Source organism: Lentinula edodes (assembly GCF_021015755.1).
Source record: "Lentinula edodes strain Le(Bin) 0899 ss11 chromosome Unknown C8R40scaffold_46, whole genome shotgun sequence".
In the NCBI taxonomy this organism is placed as follows: Eukaryota; Fungi; Basidiomycota; class Agaricomycetes; order Agaricales; family Omphalotaceae; genus Lentinula; species Lentinula edodes.
In genome coordinates, this window is record NW_025764352.1 from 63,635 (window position 1) to 87,070 (window position 23,436).

Sequence of the window (23,436 nt, forward strand, 5' to 3'; positions counted from 1 at the left end):
CATGACTTGATTGAACACAATTACATCCCCCATCTGTTGTATTCTCAAAGTATTCCGTGTCGCTATGGGCAAGGCATGGTTGAGGACGGTTTGAGGAGGGAAGCTGGCGGAGCGACTTTGTTGAAGGAAAGGAGTTCCGAGGTTGGTCACGGTTTGAAGGCTAGATGGTAGGTTTCCAGGAGGGGCATCATGCTGGAGAGAGAGTTTCGGTCGGATGCGACCGAATGAGAGAACCACACCTGTGAATGGTTGGAGATCAAGTCGGAATTTGAAGCCACGTTGGTGTTAGATTTATCTTGCAGCAATGCGAGCAAAAGAAGACGTTGATAAGCCTATACAATCGACCCGACGAAAGAAACCAAAAAGCCGCACTTGGACGGCGACATTATCCTTCCTCGCCACATCGACCTTTTTTGTATCCGATATCCTGTTTGAGATCGAAGTCTTAATATTCATACTCAGTAATCATTACCTGGGCTTCAAGTTCGTCAGCATAATGAATAAGTAGAGAGAGCCACCCAACTTTTCGTGCTCCAGATTCCACCGCTACTAAACTAGGCAGCGCTCCTCCTGCTTCGAACTTTAGGACGTTCTTGTTGCAAAAAAGTTATTCTCAGAACATCCGGCAGCGTCAGAGCCAATATCTGTATCATCATCTGTTTTTTCCCACCCCAAAGATATAAGGAGGAGGCAAGCGTACGACTGGAACGTTGACGGGAAATCTGCGGGAAATTAAAGTTGAATTCAACGAGATAAGCGCCGAACGAATATCTAAGACCTTGATCAGCACCATTCCCCTTCAACACTCCACCAGGCACTCCCCACCTCTGTACGTCCGGTGTCCACCGCGACATCTGGAGTTAACCAGATAGTGTTTTTGCAAGGCCAAGGAATCCATCAATGTCGGAGGTGGCGGTGGCGACAACCGATCTTGCTTCTGACATTAAACCACATCGAGGAACAACACCAATCGCCCACAACCTCGTTCTGTAACGGTCTTTTCCTCAGCATCAGACAAGGAAGACGCTCACACCGCTCATACCACCACCAAGTCTTTTATTTGCGTAGCCCCCTGCAACATTTCGGAGCGCTGAGCAAGGGAGGATCGATGCAAGCAGTGTTGACGATGAGGATGGCGGTGGTCTCTGACAAAGACTGAGAGTTCAACATTCCACACCGACACCTGACAACAACCCCCACCTCGAAACCTACCCACACCCGACGATTTAACAGACCTTCGTCCTTCCGACAGCTATGGCGCTTGGGGTCGAACAGAGGGCGACCACGAAGACATCTGGATATGGTGGACACAACGCCTACCATGGTTCAGACATAGTACGTCTTCTTCTAAGTTCCTCAATTGTTTTTCATTGTTCATCTCTAACCACTGACCATTGTAAAGGTTCCTCGTCTCTCCGGCTTACCAGATGGGAGGAGGACGACTCACGGCATCAGGCATCGTTAGGGCTTAATAGTGATGTATGGTTGAAGCTGATTAGGTTTCAATATTTAGCATCTCAAGAGTCTGGAAGAGCGTGGTGTTTTGGCTTCACAGGAAACCAAACGGATTGTCAGAAACTATTCCTGCACCCTCTTACCCAAACACTGTTCCTCTATCTCCTCAAATCTATTGAGTATAAGCAAATATGAGCTCTTCTGTGGGTCCATCTCTCCTTTTGGGAACTCATTTATTTCTCCATGGTTTCTTCAACTAAAAAGGCTCAAACCCACCGCTGATATTGATCCAACCACTCATACATTGGCTCGACAACTGACGTTTGCTGGAATTCGGTCTGTATCAAAAATACCGCTCGCTGGAGTGTACCGAGAGTATCTTAGCCTCATGTACTCTACACAGCTCTACACTCGTAAAACTTTCGAGCCGAATATTCATTATGTATACACAGAATTATTTTGTTCCTCTTCCTTGTTGTGCGCTGGCACTTTTGATTCTCGCTTCATCACCTGTTGGATCTATGTACATGTAGCGCTAATAATGCCGCTACAAAAGCATCAGCTCTTTTTCGTTCAATGCATTGTTACCCCCTTTTGTTTCCTTTCGTACTACCACCTACCACACCCACTCGCGCTGGTTCGGTACGTATTGCTATTTATCATCTGATTAAGCTGGGTGGTTACCTACCTACCAAAGCAAGTTTTATCTGTCATAACCTATAGGATTGCTGGCCAACTCCTACTGGTTTCAATTTTCTTTGACCATTCTCAGTATGTATATTTTTAACAGGCAGTTCTGGAGCTTATGCTTATGGACTAATCCCTCTGCAAAATAGACAAATCCCAACTTTCGGTTATATGCTTCATTCTATTTCTTAAGTGGTCGATTGTTTTATAAAGCCTTTGTTGAAGGATTTGACCTGGGCCCGTGACGGATTATATTCCAAACAATTTTTGGTACGTCTTTCAAAACTTTTTCTCCCCGCTATATATATCATATGCTAATCCTGTATACATCTTCGATTCCAATCAACTTGACTGCCGTAACAGCCTTCATCAAACGATTTCGAATTTAGATGTTGCCTCGAATCGTCGCCTCACCCCTTTTCGTGCTGCTCTGCTTTTGGGTGTGCATGCTGGCAGTTCTTGCTTTGCCTATGCCTACTGGTGATAGCAAAGACACTGTTCCGGTATCTGAACACCATCCCCCGACAGTCCTAGACCTAGAGCTCAACATTATCTTTTGCAACATGGATACCCTAGATGAACACTCTATGATCAAGATAGGAGATACAATCCTTCATGCTACAACATCAGATACCTCGGTCCCGCGCCGGGAGGTCACTCTTAAACCTGAACAATATGTTTTCCGCCGGAAGCCATCAAAGAGGTTTTTCCCCACCCAACCCATTGGCAAAGCAAGGTTCCGAGATGAGCAGGATGTGCGGGATGCTGTTGGAGAGATGATCGAGGTGAAGTTGCCCCCTATGGGTCATAGAGGCACCTGTAGGGATTATATTTGGACTGTGCTGCAGAAGTTGAGGGACCGCGGGAATATTGTCGATGGATCGGTGCTGGAAACATACAGAAAAATCTACAATGAGAGGTATGAGAAAGTATTTAAGGATTATTATGCGAAGGAGGGAATGGATGGTGGAACGATATGAGAGGAGAAGTATTGGAAGGGATATTGATAGAGAGTACTGGGCTGAGTGCTGAGCTCTCTGTGTGCATTGGTGAGTTTCTGCAGCCTATCTACTGTAAGACCTGGGTCAGAATAGGTCTTAGGGTAGGTTTTGGTATGAGGAGTTTATGTTGTAGCGTGTGTCATAAAGTACGCAGCCCCTATCATTTTCCTTTTCTCACCGTCTCGACGCCTTTACTTGTACGATACATCATCCCATCACTGTCAAACCCCCATCGATTACTGATCCACCTGACCCATCTTCTCTTTCTACTGGCTTCCGCCACCTTCCTTGCCCCTGAACTATACAGTATTACATTGTTGTTTCTCGCAGACCGGATTATGTATATATAGCCAACCCTCCACAGCCTGGTCCCTTATCTTGACCTCTCTGTCATTATCTGGGACCAGGTATGTGCTTACTTACTACTACCTATGACTACGATACTCAATATATCTCTGTCATTATCTGGGACCAGTTTGCCTGCACTCCGCTTAGTCACTCCGCCTCGCTGACCTGCTTAGTCGCTCCGCCCCACCGTCTTGCTTAGTCACTCCGCTCTCCTGCTCCGCTAGTCACTCCGCCTCCACCGCTTCGTGACATTAGGTCAAGATCCATTACTGCACTGACAGCCTACCGATAAGGTTGTCCTTGCAGGATCCATAGACACCACGTCTTCGCCAGTCCCGCCCGATTCGGAAACACCTGCTGCCAGTATAGACTGCTCCGCACTCCCGCACGCACTTGACCCTAGAGACCAAGCTCACGCCCACAACAACAACAATACTTGGCGCGATTGCCAGTCTCAACCTTGCCCCAACGCCCTTCCCAACTCAATCCAAGAGCCACTCACTGTGAGCAATATAACCTTCCTGCCAATTCCCCAACCCCAATTGCCTACTCCCATCATGTCGACTCCTGTCCCGCCTGCCCCAAATACCTCTGCTGAGGATCTCATGGCTTAGCTCATCAGACAAGTAGCTAACCTTGCTACAGCTATGGAGGAACGCTCATCCTCCAAGTCAAGCATGAACAAACCCAAGGTTTTCAAGGGTAAAGATGGCACTGAAGCTCGTCGCTTCATGGCTCAGTTCCAAAACTGGGCATCAGAACAACCTGATCTCGCCAAAAGCCAAGTGAAACTCATCAAGTCCGCCTTGGGCTTCTTCACAGAAAGTGCCGGAGATTGGGCAACTCCCCATCTGCTACATTTCAGTGCGGAAAATCCCCCTTTTGGAGGAAATTGGGATACGTTCTTGAAGGAATATAGCCAACGGTTTGAACCAATGGACCCGGGTATGGAAGCCCGTAGCGAGATCAAGAATCTCAGGCAAAGTAAAGGACAGACAGTTGCAGAATTTGCTCAGAAGTTCAAGGATATCGGAGATCGGACTGAAATGTCTGATATTGACTTGCGGGAACGTTTCTTCACTGCATTACTCCCAGAGATCCGACAACACCTCATCACCGTAAACATTGCCCAAGGAATTGCTCCAACTCTAAAGGAGGCAATCAAACGGGCCATATCGGTGGATGTCTACCTGCACGATCCCACCATGACTGGCCGGAACTCTGGATACCCTCCCACACATACCGCTCACACTACCCCTGCTGACCCCCACGCTATGGACATTGATGCAACCCACACTAGTAATGGGAATACTAGGGAGGCATTCCTAGCCCGCATGCGAGGACGATGGTTCGGCTGCGGTGCCCAAGGTTATATCAAGCAAAACTGCCCACACCGAGAAACCACCTGCCGTTACTGTGGACACTGAGGACATCTGGAAGCAGTCTGCCAAGACAAGTTCATGGGACTCGGACGAGACTGAGGCCGACGCCAGCAACCTCGACGCCAACAGATATCCACTACGGGACGCGCACCATTCTCCCTGTTCCCAAATGAATTCGTCCAGATCACTTCCTCAACCCCAACATCTGCTCCTGCACCCATAGCTGCTACTCCGAGCCCCCCTAACCAGGACTTTTCCAACCAGATTGGTCAAATAAGGGAATTACTTGATCGTGCTAATGCTATGTCCTCCTTGTCCTCTGCTTTCAACAGGATTTTTAAAGAGGGTACCTGCTTCGGCTGCACCGAGAGTACCCCGTAATCAGTTTGTTATGTTTGCTACTTCTTCATATGACTCGCACCCATCATGTACAATATCGTCGATCCGGGAATTAAACTCCACTTCCCTGTCACGAAGCGGCAGAGGCGGAGTGACTAACGGTGCGGGAAAGCGGAGCGACTAAGCAGAACAGTGAGGCGGAGCAACTGGACAAGGCAACAAGGCGGAGCGACTAAGCAGAACGGCGGCAAGCTGGTCCCAGATAATGACAGAGATATATTGAGTATCGTAGTCATAGGTAATAATAAGTAAGCACATACCTGGTCCCAGATAATGACAGAGAGGTCAAGATAAGGGACCAGGCTGTGGAGGGTTGGCTATATATACATAATCCGGTCTGCGAGAAACAACGATGTAATACTGTACAGTTTAGGAACAAGGAAGGTGGCGGAAGCCAGTAGAAGGAGAAGATGGGTCAGGTGGATCAGTAATCGATGGATCAGTAATCGATGGGGGTTTGACAGTGATGGGATGATGTATCGTACAAGTAAAGGCGTCGAGACGGTGAGAAAAGGAAAATGATAGGGGCTGCGTACTTTATGACATTCCCCACATTTCCGAATTCATGCGAGACTAAGAGGAAGGAATCACAGTATAACAACTGCAGCCATGGTAGACTGTGGAGCTACCGCCCTGTTTTTAAACCAAGACTTTGCCACCCGGAACCATGTAAGATGTGCACCCCTTGATAAACCAATCGATGTTTTTAATATCAATGGAACACTTAACCGAGCTGGACGGATAACCCATTTTGCATGTCGAGCACTCACAGTGGATAATCAAGAGCGATGGATGGACTTTCTGATCACCAACCTAGGGGGTGAAGACATCATCCTTGGACTCCACTGGCTACGGAAGGTAAATCCAGAGATTGATTGGGAGAAAGGACGACTTTCAGTAAAGCCTCCTCGAGTAGCGATAGAAGAAGTCCCAGACGAGGAGATCTTGTACTCTCATCTAGCCGCCACTCACACAGAAACCCCGATCCTCGAACTCCCGGAACTGGAACCTCCCGCAGAAAACCCCCACATTGAGGTGCCACTAGAAGCGACCCTTGAACCGAGTGAATCAGCAGCGGTGGAAGAACCACCAATACACCGAATTCGAGCCAATCATAAAACTCGCCGGGCATGGGTAAAAGCAGGAATTCTAGAGGAACAGACGGAGGAAGTCTGGTGCGCCGCAGGATTCACTTACTCCCAGCAGCTAGCAGAGGAAGCCAACCGAGACAAACCCGTTAAAACCTTCGAAGAAATGGTCCCTGAGCAGTACCGTGATTTCAAGAAGGTTTTCTCAGAATCCGCCTCCGAACGATTACCTGCCCACCAACCTTGGGACCATGCGATTGATCTCGTACCTGGAGCACCGGCAACCATGCGTACCAAGATTGATCCCATGTCCCTAAACGAGCAGGAGGAGTTGGATCGTTTCCTAGAAGAAAACCTACGGAAAGGCTATATCGTCCCCTCAAAATCACCAATCTCATCACCGGTCTTCTTCGTAAAGAAGAAGGATGGGAAACTCCGTTTTGTACAAGACTACCGGAAACTGAACGAGTACACTGTGAAGAACCGATACCCGCTCCCATTAGTTGCTGACATCATTAGCCGACTTCAGGGAGCCAGATACTTCACGAAGTTTGATGTCCGCTGGGGTTACAATAACATACGGATTAAGAAGGGGCATGAATGGAAAGGCGCGTTCGCAACAACCCGAGGCTTGTTCGAGCCTAAGGTCATGTTCTTTGGTCTCACAAATTCCCCTGCCACGTTCCAAGCACTTATGAATGCTATATTTGCTGATCTCATTGCAGCCGGCAAGGTGGCAGTCTACCTAGATGACATTCTTATCTTCAGTAACGATCTCGAGGAACACCGATGAATGGTACGGGAAGTATTAACTCGGTTAGAAAAGCACGACCTTTATCTACGACCCGAAAAATGCGAATTTGAACAACAACAGATTGAATACCTTGGACTCATCATCTCAGAAGGGGAGGTGAGAATGGATCCGGTAAAAGTAGCGGCTGTTCGTGACTGGCCAATCCCTACTAATCTTCGGGAACTACGAGGGTTCTTGGGATTTGCGAACTTCTACCGACGCTTTATCCGGAACTTTGCCAAAATAGCACAACCTCTGAATGACCTGACGAAGAAAGACACCAGCTTTACCTGGACCGACACTCGACAGAAAGCATTTGACACCCTTTGAGAAGCCTTCATCTCCGCACCAATCCTTGCTCTATGGACACCAGACAGGCTTACTCGAATCGAGGTAGATGCATCAGGCTTTGCCACGGGAGGCGTCCTTATGCAGAAGCAAGAGGACGGCCAATGGCATCCGGTAGCCTTCAGATCAGCATCCATGCAGCCAGCGGAACGAAACTACGAAATCTACGATCGAGAGATGCTTGCTATCATTGAAGCACTGAAGGATTGGAGGAACTTTCTAGAAGGACTCCCTCAACCGTTCGACATCATTACGGACCATTTGAACCTCGAATTCTGGCGCACTGCACAAGACCTCACCCGCCGACAAGCCCGATGGGCCCTCTATCTGTCACAGTTTGACTTTCATATGATCCACCGCCCTGGCAGAGTAAACACCCAAGCTGATGCCCTCTCCCGCATGGCAGTTCATCATGTATCAGACAGCGATGATAACCGGCAACAGACAGTCCTTAAACCTGGCCACTTCGTAAAAATTGCAGCTTCAATCCTACAGAACCCCTTAGAGGATCGTATCCGGAAAGCCTCAGAACGGGAAGCACAGGTATTGGAGGGTCTCACAACAGTCAAAGAGCACGGACTACAGCGCTTGGCCAATGGGATAGCCGAATGGGAAGAGGACAATGGGTTGGTCTACGACCGAGGTCGAGTATACGTACCAGCAAACGATGACCTACGCACTGAGGTACTCCGTCAATGCCATGACCATCCAACTGCAGGACACCCTGGACTACACGGGACACTCGACTTGGTCAGTACCCATTTTTGGTGGCCCACGCTGCGCTCTTTTGTGGAAAAATACGTTGAGGGATGCGAGGTTTGTGCCCGTAAGAAGATCCAACGACACCCACGGGCCGTAACTCAACCATTAGATGTACCATCTGGTCTATGGGAAGAGGTAGGGGTTGACCTGATAACACAGCTACCTAACTCCCAAGGCTATGATGCTGTCTTGGTCTGCACAGACCTGTATGGAAAACAAATTCACGCCATTCCTTGCACCAGCTCCATCACAGCCGAAGGCATTGCCGATATTTACTATCGAGAGATCTTCCATCCCCATGGTCTTCCTCTTCACTTTAAATCCGACCGCGGACCCCAGTTTGCAGCTAAACTCATGTGATCCCTTCTTGCTAGGCTAGGAATCAAATCAGATCTAACCTCCGGATACCGTCCTCAGTCCAATGGCCAAACCGAACGAGCAAATCAGAAAGTAGAGAAATACATCCGCCTCTATGTGAGACGACGACAAGACGACTGGGCAGAGCACCTTCCCATGGCGGAGTTTGTGATTAACTCACGGACCCATTCTGCTCTAGGCATGTCCCCGTTCAAGCTAACCTACGGCTATCTTCCCCTGTTCAATATCCCAGTTGGCCAACGCAGCGGTATTCCAGCTGTGGATGACCGTATACGGATTCTCCGAGAAGCGCGACAAGATGCCGGGGCTGCCTTACACCTAGGAAAGAAACAACAGAAGGAGGGATACGAACGCGGGAAGCGGAAAGCCCATCAATTTAAAGTTGGAGACCTAGTCTGGCTCAGTGCAGAGGGCATTAACCTTCAGCTTTCCAGCGAAAAGTTAGGAGATCGGCAGCTTGGTCCTTATTGCATTCTAGAGAAAATTGGCCCTTTAGACTACCGCCTTGACCTTCCCCTATCCCTGGATCAACTTCATCCCATCTTCCACGTTGATAAACTATGACCCTGGAAAGGTAACCCCATTAACGGCGAAATACCAACACCACCAGAGCCGGTATATTTAGAGGATGAAGATGAACCGGAATACGAGGTAGAGGAGATCTTAGACAGCCGGGTTCGATGGAAGAAGTTGGAATATTTGGTTAAGTGGAAAGGTTACGACGCAGGGCACAACTCTTTTTTTTTTTTTTTTTTTTTTTTTTTTTTGGAGCGTTTGGTACCATTAAGCAGACGGACAACGTCGCCTCTCTTTGGCCGCTGGTATGCAAGGTCTGGCCGAGCTTGTATCTCCCGAGGAAATGCATTACGCACTAGCACCATCGAGATGCATTGTGTGAGACTCCGTATCAATATTTTCTGTCTTTCGCTGTATAGGTTAGTGTCTTCCAAAATAAATACCATGTTGCATATACTCATATTATCCAATCCCTGTGTTGATACGTATACTCACTAAAACCCCGGTATCTTCGAGTGTTTCGAAGAATTGGTCTTTGTTCATGACCAGCTTGCCCCATGTTTTTTTGATCATCTCCTTCGATATCTTCCCAGTGGAGAATTTCTTTGAGGTAAGTAGGCAGTCTAGGTTGAGTCTGCTCTCGACTGTCCAGGTCCATTGGTTTGTTATTTGTGCTTTGGTGATGTTCTTTCCGCCTATTACTCTTTCGCATCTCAGTTTCCATATTAGGTAGGAGGATTCTGAAATGAGGATTCTGAAGAGTCTCGACACTTCGGGTTTTCGTTTGCCCTTGGCGTCCTTGAAATCGGCTAGGCCGCAGCTGAGGATATTCCCAAATTCGATTCCCTTCCAGGTTACTCCAGTTTTTTCCCATAGTCTTTTGGTGAGTTCCCATACTTCTTTCTGGCCGGGTGCTTGACAGTCTATTAAAATGTGTTCCATTGATTCACTTGTGTTACAGTGGGTGCATGTTGCCCTGCTTTCGAAGCCAGGTATTTTTTCCCAATATTCGCCGATTTTGTACCCGGAGTGCAGAAGCATCCATAGGAAGGCGCGGATTTTTTTCCCGAGATCTTTGTGCCTCGTGGATTTCCATATCGCTTCGGTTGTTGGAGTGAAGCCAAAGGTTTCTTTTGCACAGGCTTTGGCTCGTCCTATTCCACAGGCGGTTGCTCTGCGGTTTAGTGCATTTTGGTATGCTTTTGTTTTCATTTTTTTTTGACGTATAAACTTTTGTGCAAGTGATTGTGAGATGCATTTCAGTTTTGCGCCTGATATTCGTATGTCAGGGTCTATTTCGAGGTCTATCTCATCTGCCTCTTCTTTCAGTCGTCCTTCCATAGCAAGGCTGTCTGCCTTTTCGTTTCCTTCTAGTCCGGCATGGCCTTTGACCCAGTGTAGAGTCGTGGTTACTTTCCGTCTTCTCAGCCTTGCTACTGTGGCTTGAATTTCGCGGCAGTTGGATCTTCCCATGAACCCGGTGTCTTCCCATTTTTGAAGGTTTGTTGTTAATCCTTGTAGCATCGTTTTGGAGTCGCTATGGATTATTAGGTCTGACTCAGTGTCTGTTATTTCTACAGCTTCTTTGATTGCGATAATTTCGGCAGTCTGGTTTGATTGTTTGATGTGGTTGGGTAGGCGGATTGTACAGTCTGAGTATTCACCATTTGGGAAGAAGACTCCTGCACCTGCGGATGCATCATCGGTACCATTGTGCATGCAGGAACCATCAGTGAAAGCTTCGATTGGCCTATGGGTGTTTGTTACTGTACGTTCTGTATCCGGGAGTGTATTGCATTTTTCCCCTTCGGTGAAGATTCGGAACGCATCTGTTATTCCGCCTCGGGAGGTAATTCTCCAGTCAAAGGTTTGTCCATCTTCAATCAGTGGTTGCTCAAGCTCTGATGGTTCATAGTCGGCGGGTATTTTGTGCAGTGGGTTCCATTTTTGTGGTAGCATGAGCAGTAATTCCCGTGCTTTACGGTAGCATCTATTTGGGTGCCTGCATTCTGTTTCTCGTCGGATTTGAGTGCATGATGCACATGCGCAATTTCTTCGGTCCTGGTGTCTTACCATTTGTGAGTGCTTAGCGAAGGTTTCTGCATCTCCGACTAAACGGACTTTGTGGTTTTCTCGCAGGCATTTTGAGAGTGGGTTATTATGTTTGCTCTTAATTTCTTTGCATTCCGAGTGTAGCCATAGAGGCATTTGTCTGATGGTGTCTCTTGAGAAGGCTAACCCATCCAACCTTAGGTTGTGTTTTTTTGCAACCTTGATCATGTCTTGGAGGTCTTTGGGGAGCTTTCGTATATCAGTGTTCCATGATTGGAGGAATATATTGATTTTAGAGTATTCGTCGATGTTGTCATATGTCTTGGGTGTGTGGTGGGCAATTAGTGCGTCTGCTACATAAGCCCATGTTGCTCTGTCTGGGGACATATCGAGGTAAGTCTGTAGCCATGTGACTGTTATGGCTTCGTTGCGTGCGAGGAGGTCAAGCACTTGTCTCCCCCCATTTTCTAACGGTGCTTCTACAGTGTCTTTGTTGATACGTACGTGTTGTTTCTCATCCCATAGGAATCTTTTGATTCTCTTAAGTAGTCTATCTTTGACTTCCTTTGGCATACCCTGGACTTTTGTGAGATATTGTGTCATTCCGCCAACTATCATTGAGATTATTAGTCTTCGGCCTTCCATTGTTGGTTTGCTTCTGTCCCACCTGTTCAGTGCATGGTCGATTTTCTCAATAACTTTAGTCCACGGTTCAATTTGACTTATTCCATTTCCAATTAAGGCTCCTAGTGTTCGTATCGCTTCTCCTTCCTGGGCGATTTTTATGTGGTTTGGGATGCGGGTTCCATCTTCTCCATTCAGGAATCGGGTTTGGCGTAGCATTTCTCTGTGCTCCGGGGATCCAATGGGTACTATTTCAGTTTTACTTATGTTGAACTTAGCCCCCGATGCTAGGCACCATTTATCCAGGATTATCTGAAGACTGCCAAAGTCGTCGTTCTTTGACAGGTAGACAGTGGTGTCATCAGCAAAGAATGTTGCTATCAGACGTTCCATTTTCCTGGGTATGTCAAATCCTCTGAGGTTAGATTTTCGGAGCATTTCCCCAAGTGGTTCAATAGCGATGTCAAAGAGTAAACATGACAGTGGGTCTCCTTGTCGGACACCTCTCGTTACTTTAAATGAGTTTGAACTCTTATTGCCATTAACCAGGACAGTGGTGGGTGCGTCTGAGTATAGTGCTTTGACTGTGTTCACGAATTCATCTGGGATACCATATGCTTGAAGTGTTTGCCAGAGGTAATCATGTTTGATTTTGTCGTAAGCTTTTTCTTGGTCTAATGCGATTATGGCTCCATCTTGTTCTGTAGTCTCGGCAAGGTCTATAATTAGTTTGGAGAGCCATATTTGGTTGTAAATGTGTCGGCCAGGAACAAATCCCGCCTGAGCCGGGTTGATAATTTCAGGTGCGGCTTTTGCTAGTTTAATAGTGAGGGCTTTGGTCATGATTTTGTAGTTGTCATAAAGTACGCAGCCCCTATCATTTTCCTTTTCTCACCGTCTCGACGCCTTTACTTGTACGATACATCATCCCATCACTGTCAAACCCCCATCGATTACTGATCCATCGATTACTGATCCACCTGACCCATCTTCTCCTTCTACTGGCTTCCGCCACCTTCCTTGTTCCTAAACTGTACAGTATTACATCGTTGTTTCTCGCAGACCGGATTATGTATATATAGCCAACCCTCCACAGCCTGGTCCCTTATCTTGACCTCTCTGTCATTATCTGGGACCAGGTATGTGCTTACTTATTATTACCTATGACTACGATACTCAATATATCTCTGTCATTATCTGGGACCAGCTTGCCGCCGTTCTGCTTAGTCGCTCCGCCTTGTTGCCTTGTCCAGTTGCTCCGCCTCACCATTCTGCTTAGTCGCTCCGCTTTCCCGCTCCGTTAGTCACTCCGCCTCTGCCGCTTCGTGACAGTAGTCTGTATTTAGTAGGGAGATTGGGCGGTAGTTAGCCATCTGGGACCTGTCATTTTTTTTGTACAATGGGCACATCCAGCTCTCCGAGAATTCGGTGCCAGGTGCCAGTCCATGGTTTTCGATGTCATTATATACTCTTTGAAGTGTATGGATGATGTTCAGGGCTTGCTTTTGGTGTGCTTTCGCATTTTCGAAACGGGCCTGCAAGAGTTTCCATATTTCATAGCATATACCATCAAGGCCTGGGGCTTTGTAGTTTGCAGACAGTTTTAGGGCTTCGTTGACATCAGCGAGTGTGAGTTTTTTCTCAATCTCATGTTTATGCTGGTCAGAAACCTTTGTTTCGATGTTGTTTAATATTTCATAGGTAGTTTGTCTGCGTACATTCTCATTCGGTGGTTGGTGGTCTTTTTGTAAGTTTTCATGGTATTCCTTCATCATGTCCGCCATTCGGAGTGAGTTCGTTTCGTAAATTGGTGCTCCCTGCATGTCTGGGCTATGATTCGCTGGCTCATCATGTTGTGTTTGTATTTCTAGGTGTTGGATTAGGTCCCTTTTCGTTCTGTCTTTGTTTAGGTTAGACCAATATCTTGATATTGTTTCACTTTGTATGGTGAATTTTGCTCGGGCAGTGGTCCGCACAGTTTTGTAGCGTCGCTCTTCGAGTGTTGCCAGTGCATCTTTGAGAGCTGCCGTGGAAAGTGAGCGTTCTTCTTCTGTGATCTGTATGTCATTGCTAATAGTGTCTATTTTGGCTTCTAGCTCTGCAATCTGTTTCGCTAGTCTCAGAATTACAATTTTTGCGCGTTCCCGAGCAAGTTTGGTGAAGCACTTTTTAAAATTTGACCATAGTGTCTGGTGGTTGTCGGTTGGATCCCAATCTATGTTTCCATCCACTCTATCCATTTCCGATTCTAGTTGCTTCCCATCTTCATCGAGGAACTTCTTAATAGTTGTGTCGTACATCAAGTATTTAGGGAGGATCCATCTGCCTTGTCCGATTATTGGTGCAGATTCGCATGTGTATCGCACCGAAATCAGGTCATGGTCTGTTGCCACACCCGGGCTTTCAATTTTCCATTCGTAGGAGTAGGGCATCTTGTTGGGGTTAATGTATATGCGGTCGAGTCTTGAGTGTTTAGTTATCTGGCCAGTCCGTTTTTGTCTGTATGTGTACTGTAGGGTTGTAGGGTATGTGTTTCTCCAGCCATCCTCTACTTGTATTGCATTTTTCAGTTCGTCTAGTGCATCAACAGTCAAGGTACTGTCACTGCGTGCCGGTAATCGGCCAAGTGGTTCTTCTACCATGTTGCAATCGCCTATCATGAAGTCTGGTTTTCGGATTCTTGGGTGGTGTGCAAAGAATTCTCGCACTTTCACCCAGAAATTTGTATTGGATGGGATGTCAGTATTTGGGGCATAGATTGCGAGTACAGATAAACGTTCAGTATTGTGCCAGTAGTATTCTAGTAGCATTGCATGTCCAGGGACAATTTCGTGTGTTTGTACTCCTTCAACGTTTGTAATGTTTTTGTTCAGGATTATTGCTACGCCTGCTGCATTTGGGGTGTCAGGTAGTTTGGTGTAGTACAGTTTAATGTCTTTGCCATATTTTCGGTCAATGTCATCCCGTCGATCTGCATTCATGTGAGCTTCTCCGATAACAAGGATTCCAATACGACGGTCGAGCATCATGAGGCGTATATCACCCCATTTGTTTGCCGCATGTTCAATGTTGGTTGAGCCATGGCCTCTGATATTGAGTCCCGCAATTTTAATTGAGGTCTTTGTTCTTAAGTGACATCTGTCTTTTTGGTGGCTAGTAGAGTGCCTTTGTCTGTGCACGATCTGTTCAGTTTGGTGATTCGTGGGCGGTGCTTGTCCATTGGGGTTATCCACCCCCAGCCTTGGGAAGGCCGTGTCCTCGCGTGCTGCTCACCAGCACTCGTACTGGTGCCCCTTGATCCGCGTGCTGCGTTCAAGGTATCTCCCAAGGGGGCCGTTTCTTCCTCTCCATTTCCGTTACCATCATCGGGAGCATGAACGGAGGCAGCATCCGTACTCCCTCTGGGTCCGGGAGTGCCTGTATCCATGAACCTGTCGTTGTCACCGTTAGAGTTAAAATGGTTAAGAGTGTTGGAAGCGGTTAGTTGCAAATAGTAGACCTAGCAGTCACCTCGCGAGGGTCGATTACTAGTTGTCTTATTCGGGGGTTTCCGCGGCGAATGAGTATGCACTCCTGGGCGTGGACATATTCTAGACGACGGGAGGCCAGGACTGCTGGCAGGTGGACCCCAGGCTAAATAGCCCCACCATTGCGACGTAACTGCTCTTCAGGAGGAATCGGCCTCATGAGGATTAGTTACGTGTGACCTCGTTCCACGTCCTGTCCTACGTGTAGTCAGTAAATTAGGTGGAAGAGGGTTGCGTGCTGGTGTTGCACGACTTTCTAGTCCCAGGCTTAGTTGTCAGTCTTCAGCAGTGAGGATGGACACAGTGCTATTGGGTTCTATGTAGGATACATTCGCAGTAGCACATACATATGTAAAGGGATATGTTAGACCTTCGTGAGCGCTTTCACCTGCTTTACACTCTCCCGGTGCTTTTCGATGCATGCGTCGATGTGGTCCATTGGGCCCGTCCATGGTTCAGTCTTGAATGGGCACATGAAGAAGTGGTGTTCTGTCAACTTGCACAACGAGCATTCTGTTTGTTCTCCCCAGCTGTCGATTGAGGTGTTCTCCTCGAGGTCGACAAATTCAAACCGGAGTGAGGCAATGTACCGGCGTATAGCTTTTTCATTTGCATCGGTTTCGTTGTAGTCTGAGCCTGAGGCGAGGGGAGCGGCGTATAGGACCCATACTTGGACTGTACGACCTTGGCGCTCGGTTTCGTATCCGGCGGGCACCAGGTCCATTGAGTTAACGAAGGTGCGGATTTTGTGTCCCGTGGAACCAGGGAGTCTCACACGGGGTGCTAAGAGGGCTGAGAATACCGGGTTGTTGACTCGCAGTTTCTGCTTGATGCTGTATAGGATCTGTTGTTGGGTGTGCTCTCCGTTTTCCAGCGCTGTCGAGTATAGTAGGCAGACCACAGAGGGGCGCCGATTGACATTGATTGGTACGAGGTGGAACGCTAGGATGCGTGAGAGCGCGAAGGATTGGATGCGGAGTAGGGTGTCGCGGAGCTTGGGGGAGGTGATTCGGATGAATGCGGTGTTCGGTCCTGCGTATTTAAGCCTCGGGTTGGGCTGGGGTTCTACACCGGTGGCGGCACCTCGTCCTCTGTTTCGGGATCCACGTCCGCCTCGCCCAAATCCTCTGCCTCCGTTGGGGTTCCCTCTATTGCTGGGTGTAGGATCAGGTGGGTTGTCGTAGAAGGGGGCTATGGTTTGTCCTTGGTGGGATTCGCAGCCAATGGATGTGAGGAAGGCTTCGATGTCTTTAACTGTGGTTCGGATCTTTTGGTGCATCACATTCCCTCTGTTAAAGAATACTACCGCTACCCAGATGTCGCTCCCTGATAGGAGCATGGGTATTTTAGAGTTCGATACTCCTTGGAGGAGGTCAGAAGGGTAGAAGACAGCATGTCTGAATCGTCCGTCGTTCAGGAAGGTCATGCTGAGGAGGTCTTGAATGGGTTTGCTTTCAGGACCTGAGTGGTCTAGGCGTCCGTGAGGGTTTTCCACGTTCTCGTTTGGGGTCAGGTCATCCTCTTCATCTAAGGGGTCTAGGTTCGGGGGTATACTATCCCTAGGGTATAGCGCTGCACGATTTCCTCGCCGGGTGATTGTTGGGGAGGGGGGTGTGGTAGGGGACAGGTTGTGAGCCGTTCCATGGTCCTTGGGGTTCATGTGTTGCGTGGCATGCATGGACATGTTTTGGAGGTCTTCTCTATAGGTGTGGTTAGGTCATGGTGGGGTTATTGGTAGGCTCGGTTACATACCGAGGATTGTATCTGGTACGTGGGAGAGGGTTTATCGTGAAGGGGTCATTGGCGGGGGTTCCTCCGTGGTATCTTCCTTCGTCTTCTGAGAGAGACATGTCACTGTCTGCAGCGCTCGTGTTGTGGTCTCTCGTACCCGTCTTTTCAGTCTGTTGTTGAGCTGGCATTTTCCTGCCTGCGTCCGTGCGGTTCAAAACGTGTGGAGTTTGGTGGGCAGAGGCGTCTGGACCATGCTTCGCATGCTTGTTGGGGCGGTCTGGGGGAGTGTGAGGGCTTATGACATCAATTCCTCCAGCTGCTGCCGCCGTAGTACCGGGGGTGGTAAGGTGGTTTTCTATGGGTGTGACAGACATGAGTTTTGTGTGGAGGTGATGAGGGTGGAGCTCTGAACCTTCATGTAGGAGGCCTCTGGGTATAAGAGCATTTGCTATCTTTGACTTGTGGCATAACTGACATCGGTTATTACATCGTGTTCATCGTTCGTTTGGTCGGCCAGGGTAGATGGTTATCGAGGGCGTTCCTTCGGACATTCACGGGGCACTCGTTGTAGAGTAGTGGGTCGTCCTTTGAGAGTTGTCCACCAGGCATGTGTGCGAGGCCATGAGGACGTACACGTGTTAACGTGTTACGTGGTAGAATTATTAGTTATTCGTTATTACATGTACATGTTTTGACTATGCCGTGCGGGCAATCGGCGTAGCTTTGAGTGCAGGTTTCCTCCTTGGGAGAGGTCTCCAGAGTTCGTACTGGCTCTGGAAAGCTGGTACTCAGCTTTCGTCGACTTATTTTTTCGCGACGGGTACAGGCGTTACCTTGATGGTGGTGGTACCGGATCAAGGAGCCCCCCCAGGGCACAACTCTTGGGAACCCGCAGCCAACCTAAGTCGGGCACCAAAAATTGTTCAAGCCTTTCATAAAAAACACCCAACAGCGGCAAAACCTTGACCATTGAGGGCAATGGTCATAAGGAGGGGGGTAATGTCATAAAGTACGCAGCCCCTATCATTTTCCCTTTCTCACTGTCTCGACGCCTTTACTTGTACGATACATCACTCCATCACTGTCAATTCCCCATCGATTACTGATTCACCTGACCCATCTTCTCTTTCTACCGGCTTCCGCCACCTTCCTTGCCCCTGAACTGTACAGTATTACATTGTTGTTTCTCGCAGACCGGATTATGTATATATAGCCAATCCTCCATAGCCTGGTCCCTTATCTTGACCTCTCTGTCATTATCTGGGACCAGGTATGTGCATACTTATTACTACCTATGACTACAATACTCAACATATCTCTGTCATTATCTGGGACCAGTCTGCCTCCGCTCCGCTTAGTCGCTCTGCCTCACTGACCTGCTTAGTCGCTCTGCCTCACTGACCTGCTTAGTCGCTCCGCCTCACCGTCTTGCTTAGTCACTCCGCTCTCCTGCTCCGCTAGTCACTCCGCCTCCACCGCTTCGTGACAGCGTGCTAGGAGCAGGCTGGAGCTCGAAGGGAGCTACGGAAACTGCGACCGAGGACAGGAATGACCTAGTATTGGCTGGGATTGAGAGGTGTGACCCTTGAAGGGGTTCCTGTAAGGTCCAGGGAGGTCCCTAAGGCGTAGGTAGAGGAAGTAGGGTTACGGAACCTAGTAGCATTGCGTAGGAGGAGTTGTACTCGCTAGAATGTCAACGTAAGATCGAATAGGTCGTAGAGAGAATGAGTATTGAATGTATAAGCTCCTGAGAAGGTATACACCCGGGAGGGGAGGTCCCGAGAACTGGGGGTAGAGGTGGACGTCCTCGAGTGTTGGAGGTAGTAACAGAGAAGCGGCACATATTTCGACGTAGGGCGTAGCTTCGACGTTACCTAGATTGAGGTCCCAAAACTTGTGGAACAATTGGGGAGCTCAAGGAGGTTTTGGGGAGGTTAGCTCACCGAGGCGTTAGGCGTTGGGGAGCTTTAGTATTGTTTGAGGGAGCTCGGAGACGCACTCGGATTGCTTAGACGTGAAGTAACAGCGTGTATTAGATCGTATAGATGATTGTAGAGACAAGAGACAAGAGTTGAGAGAAACAGAGATAAAGAAACAGAGTGTAAAGAGAAATCTGTATGGTTAGCAGGTACAAAGGGACAGGGACTGGACCTATGCAAAAGGGTGTGTGTTCAAAATATACCAAGCTGGGGGCGTTTGTGTTACCGAGGATACTTAGATAGGTGAGATGAATAGGTAAAGGGACATTGTAGTAAACGGGCATCTAATGGGGATGGCGTGAAGTGCGGAGCCCATGAGGCTAAACTGATGGGGGATTGTCCGATGGCGTATGTGAGTCTTGAGATTATTGTCGGGAGGTTGAATAGGGTTCCGTGGTATAGGGGACTCCTGGGAGGTTATGGTGTCATGGGAGGTTATTTAACAGTGGGGTATTGTGGTCCGAGTGAGGAGGTTGGGAACTAGGTTGGGGAGCTTATGGGCTATGTGATTCGGGGCAAGGCATGACATCTACAATGTGAATGCATTGCTTACTGTATATACAGGCCTGATGGAAGCACGCCCCTGTGTCTCTACCTCCAATGCATCACTGACATCATTTATCCTCAGGTAGTATATATAATACCCATACACTTACTTCTTGACTTCCTCAGTGGTACACCACCGTCCTCTCTGTACCTTTTTCTTAGTCATCATCTGGCTCGCATATCAATTAAGAACCTTTGCCTGTTTGCTCCTGGGACTTTGTGAGTCTTTTCCTTAGTGTTGCTTGCTTGGCAAAGCTCCCATGGCTCAAATAATAGCATGCAATGAACAGGGCAGGAGATCTGCCTTTGTATTCAATACCATACCCGCGTTCTCTTGCATTTTAGAACCGCACATATTGAACTTTAAAGTTTGCTTGATCCCCGTTTCCTTGTTCTGTACTCTGTACACCTGCCGCCGCCTCACATGGCAAACCCGTCCTGCCACCTGTTCTGCATAATTCAACTTGAATGAAACCAGAATGGTAGCATTTATAAAAGCAGAGGATGAAATCAGTGGCTTCCATTGGTTTTGCATTGATATATTCAGTATGGTTGAAACCAATGTTGTGCCAATACTAGGGGGAAGGATATAAGCTGGGGGCCTCATCTGCAAAACCTGTATGTTTGCCAGAGCAAGGGTACCGGCTGGAGAGCGCTCTCCAGCATCGAAAGCACCGAAAGCAAGATTTTCAACTTGCTCAGGGTGCTTTGGCTGCTGGGAAGCACTCTCAGCTGCTCTCGGATGGTTAGCCAAAGATACATGTTTTGCAGATGCTATCTTGTAATGTTGGATCAGTAAAGCAGCAGCCTGTCTGTACTAAACCCAACAGTGGATTAGACTACAAGCAAGTAAGTCCTGAAGGGATCTACAATATAGGGATACAATTGCACAAATAGTCCATGCATCTGCACATGCCTTCTGCATATTTAAAGTTGTGCTGGATTGGAGTACATACAAGTCTACAGGATACAAGGACACACAGAATGGGATACAACTATGAGTCCAATTACATCCACTCATACCTTCTTTGCACCCCTCTGCATCCTCTTACCAATTTCTACTTCTCCCTCTCCTGTTCCTCCTTCTTCTCCTTTGTCAGATCCCTCCTACAACCCCACTAACCATCCCCTCCTCCCTCATCTCCCTCGTTAACTCAAAATCATGCAAGATGTCATGAAGTACGTAGCCCCTATCATTTTCCTTTTCTCACCGTCTCGACGCCCTTACTTGTACGATTACATCATTGTCAAACTCCATCAATTACTGATCCACCTGACCCCCATCATTGATTACTGATCCACCTGTTACCCTTCTCCTTCTACTGGCTTCCGCCACCTTCCTTGTTCCTAAACTGTACAGTATTACATCGTCATTTCTCGCAGATCGGATTATGTATATAAAGCCAATCCCTCACAGCCTGGTCCCTTATCTTGACCTCTCTGTCATTATCTGGGACCAGGTATGTGCTTACTTATTGTTACCTATGACTACGATACTCAATATATCTCTGTCATTATCTGGGACCAGTTTGCCTCTGCTCCGCTTAGTCGCTCCGCCTCATCACCTTGCTTAGTCACTCCGCTTTCCTGCTCCGCTAGTCACTCCGCCTCTGCCGCTTCGTGACACAAGAGAAACCCATGTCCAGCAACCGGACCATAATACACAGTCCCTGCCAATGAACCCCGGAGTTCAGCCCATCCCATGTACAGGATATTTAGAGCTTGGCTGAGCATAGTGAGTGTTACACCTGGATCAATAGATGTTGGATGTCCAGTCCCGAACAACCCAAAGACCAACACAGGTCAGGAATTGAAGAAGGCAAATGAGGCAAGTTACGGCAATGGATGAATGGTAGGGGACACATGGATATTATCTCCTCCTGCAATCAATTTCACATTGTCTCATACTGTTGCTGGCTTTGGCGGATATTGAAAGGAGTGTGGTCAAATGTTTGAGAAGCAGGGTTTGTTGGAGACTGTGGATGTGACTGAACAGATGATTATTGAATGAGGAGTGAAGTAGATAATGATATTAATGGATGGGTGGTTCAATGATGAGGAAAGTGTCGAGAGTGCTGCGATGGATGTTGGGACATGCAAGTTAGTGTAATACTAAGTACATGCAAATCCCATCTTTCCAGGCAGGTTTTCAGCACGGCATTGTGCAGGAATGTAAGACCTGGGTCAGAATTGGTCTTAAGGTTGGGTTTGGTATGAGGAGTTTATGTTGTAGCGTGCTAAGAGCAAGCTGGAGCTCAAAGGGAGCTACGGGAACCGCGACCAAGGACAGGAATGACCTAGTAGTGGTTGGAATTGTGAGATGTGACCCTTGAAGGGGCTCCTAGAAGGTCCATGTCATGCCCTGACTACAACCAGACTAGTCCCAGCAGCAACCACATGCTCCCACAGCCCCTACCTCGCGTATCTCATGCTCCCGGTACCTCCCCAAGACAGTACAACCACCAGTACAAACCCCCCTGTTTTTGATACCCTCTCTATAACGCGTGCACAGAACCTCCTATAACGCCTAGATCCCCCGATGCGTGCACAAAACCTCCTATGGACCCATTAAGTACCAATCTCAATTACCTGCCTCATGTTCTCCAGATTCCCCAATGTCCCCTTGTTCACTTCCCGTACCTATTTAAGTAATCTTGTAATGTCCCGAAGCCCCAGCTTGGTATATTTTGAACACACACCCTTTTGCATAGATCCAGTCCCTGTCCCTTCTCGCAGCAAGATCAAAAATCTCAAGCAAGTTAAAGGTCAGACAGTTGCGGAATTCGCTCAGAAGTTCAAGGATATTGGGGATCGGACTGGAATGTCTGACATTGATTTATGGGAACACTTTTTCACTGCCCTACTTCTGGAGATCCGACAAAAGCTCATCGTTGTAAATATCGCCCAAGGACTTGCTCCGACTCTGAAGGAGGCAATCAAACGAGCTATATCAGTGGACATCTACATGCATGACCCCACCATGACTGGCCAAAACTCTGGACATGCTCCCACACATACCGCTCACACTACCCCTGCCGACCCCCACGCTATGGACATTGATGCAACCCACACTAGTAATGGGAATACTAGGGAGGCATTCCTAGCTCGCATGCGAGGACGATGCTTTGGCTGTGGTGTCCAAGGTCATGTCAAGCAAAACTGCCCACACCGAGAAACCACCTGCTGTTACTGTGGACGCCGAGGACATCTGGAAGCAGTCTGCCAAGACAAGTTCATGGGACTCGGACGAGACCAAGGCCGACGCCAGCAACCTCGGCGCCAGCAGATATCTGCTACGGGACCCGCGCCATTTTCCCTGTTCCCAAATGAATCCGTCCAGATCGATGCCTTGACCCAAACATCTGCTCCTGCAACCGTACCTGCTACTCTGAGCCCCCCTAACCAGGACTTTTCCAACCAGATTGGTCAAATAAGGGAATTACTTGATCGTGCTAATGCTATGTCCTCCTTGTCCTCTGGCTTTCAACAGGGTTTTTAAAGAGGGTACCCACTTCGGCTGCACCGAGAGTACCCCGTAATCAGTTTGTTATGTTTGCTACTTCTTCATATGACTCGCACCCATCATGTACAATATTGTCGATCTGGGAATTAAACTCCACTTCCCCACATTTCCGAATTCATGTGAGACTAAGAGGAAGGAATCATAGTATAACAACTGCAGCCATGGTAGACTGTGGAGCTACCGCCCTGTTTTTAAACCAAGACTTTGCCACCCGGAACCATGTAAGATGTGCACCCCTTGATAAACCAATCGATGTTTTTAATATCGATGGAACACTTAACCGAGCTGGACGGATAA

The 23,436-nt window shown here is 48.0% G+C and overlaps 5 protein-coding genes across 5 annotated transcripts; 1 reads left to right on the forward strand and 4 right to left on the reverse strand.

The window, feature by feature from the left end:
* Positions 1–2,531: 2,531 nt before the first annotated feature.
* On the forward strand, positions 2,532–3,058 carry C8R40DRAFT_1073342 (uncharacterized protein; the record flags this gene model as incomplete). Its single annotated transcript, XM_046226551.1, has 2 exons — positions 2,532–2,927; positions 2,966–3,058. 2 exons carry the CDS (start codon positions 2,532–2,534, stop codon positions 3,056–3,058), a joined length of 489 nt encoding a protein of 162 aa, XP_046081362.1.
* Positions 3,059–9,619: 6,561 nt separating this feature from the next.
* C8R40DRAFT_1057348 (uncharacterized protein) lies at positions 9,620–10,681 on the reverse strand (the record flags this gene model as incomplete). The annotated part of the gene is made up of 1 exon (XM_046225146.1): positions 9,620–10,681. One exon carries the CDS (start codon positions 10,679–10,681, stop codon positions 9,620–9,622), a length of 1,062 nt encoding a protein of 353 aa, XP_046081363.1.
* A 66-nt stretch (positions 10,682–10,747) lies between these two features.
* On the reverse strand, positions 10,748–11,596 carry C8R40DRAFT_1057363 (uncharacterized protein; the record flags this gene model as incomplete). Its single annotated transcript, XM_046225147.1, has 1 exon — positions 10,748–11,596. A coding segment is annotated over one exon (849 nt), but the record flags the coding sequence as incomplete, so codon positions are not given.
* A 1,541-nt stretch (positions 11,597–13,137) lies between these two features.
* Positions 13,138–15,260, reverse strand: C8R40DRAFT_1175750 (uncharacterized protein; the record flags this gene model as incomplete). The annotated part of the gene is made up of 2 exons (XM_046232382.1): positions 13,138–15,044; positions 15,107–15,260. The coding sequence occupies 2 exons, from the start codon at positions 15,258–15,260 to the stop codon at positions 13,138–13,140; spliced, it is 2,061 nt and encodes a 686-aa protein (XP_046081365.1).
* Positions 15,261–15,724: 464 nt separating this feature from the next.
* On the reverse strand, positions 15,725–17,465 carry C8R40DRAFT_1175751 (uncharacterized protein; the record flags this gene model as incomplete). The annotated part of the gene is made up of 2 exons (XM_046232383.1): positions 15,725–17,060; positions 17,113–17,465. The coding sequence occupies 2 exons, from the start codon at positions 17,463–17,465 to the stop codon at positions 15,725–15,727; spliced, it is 1,689 nt and encodes a 562-aa protein (XP_046081366.1).
* Between the last annotated feature and the right edge of the window lie 5,971 nt (positions 17,466–23,436).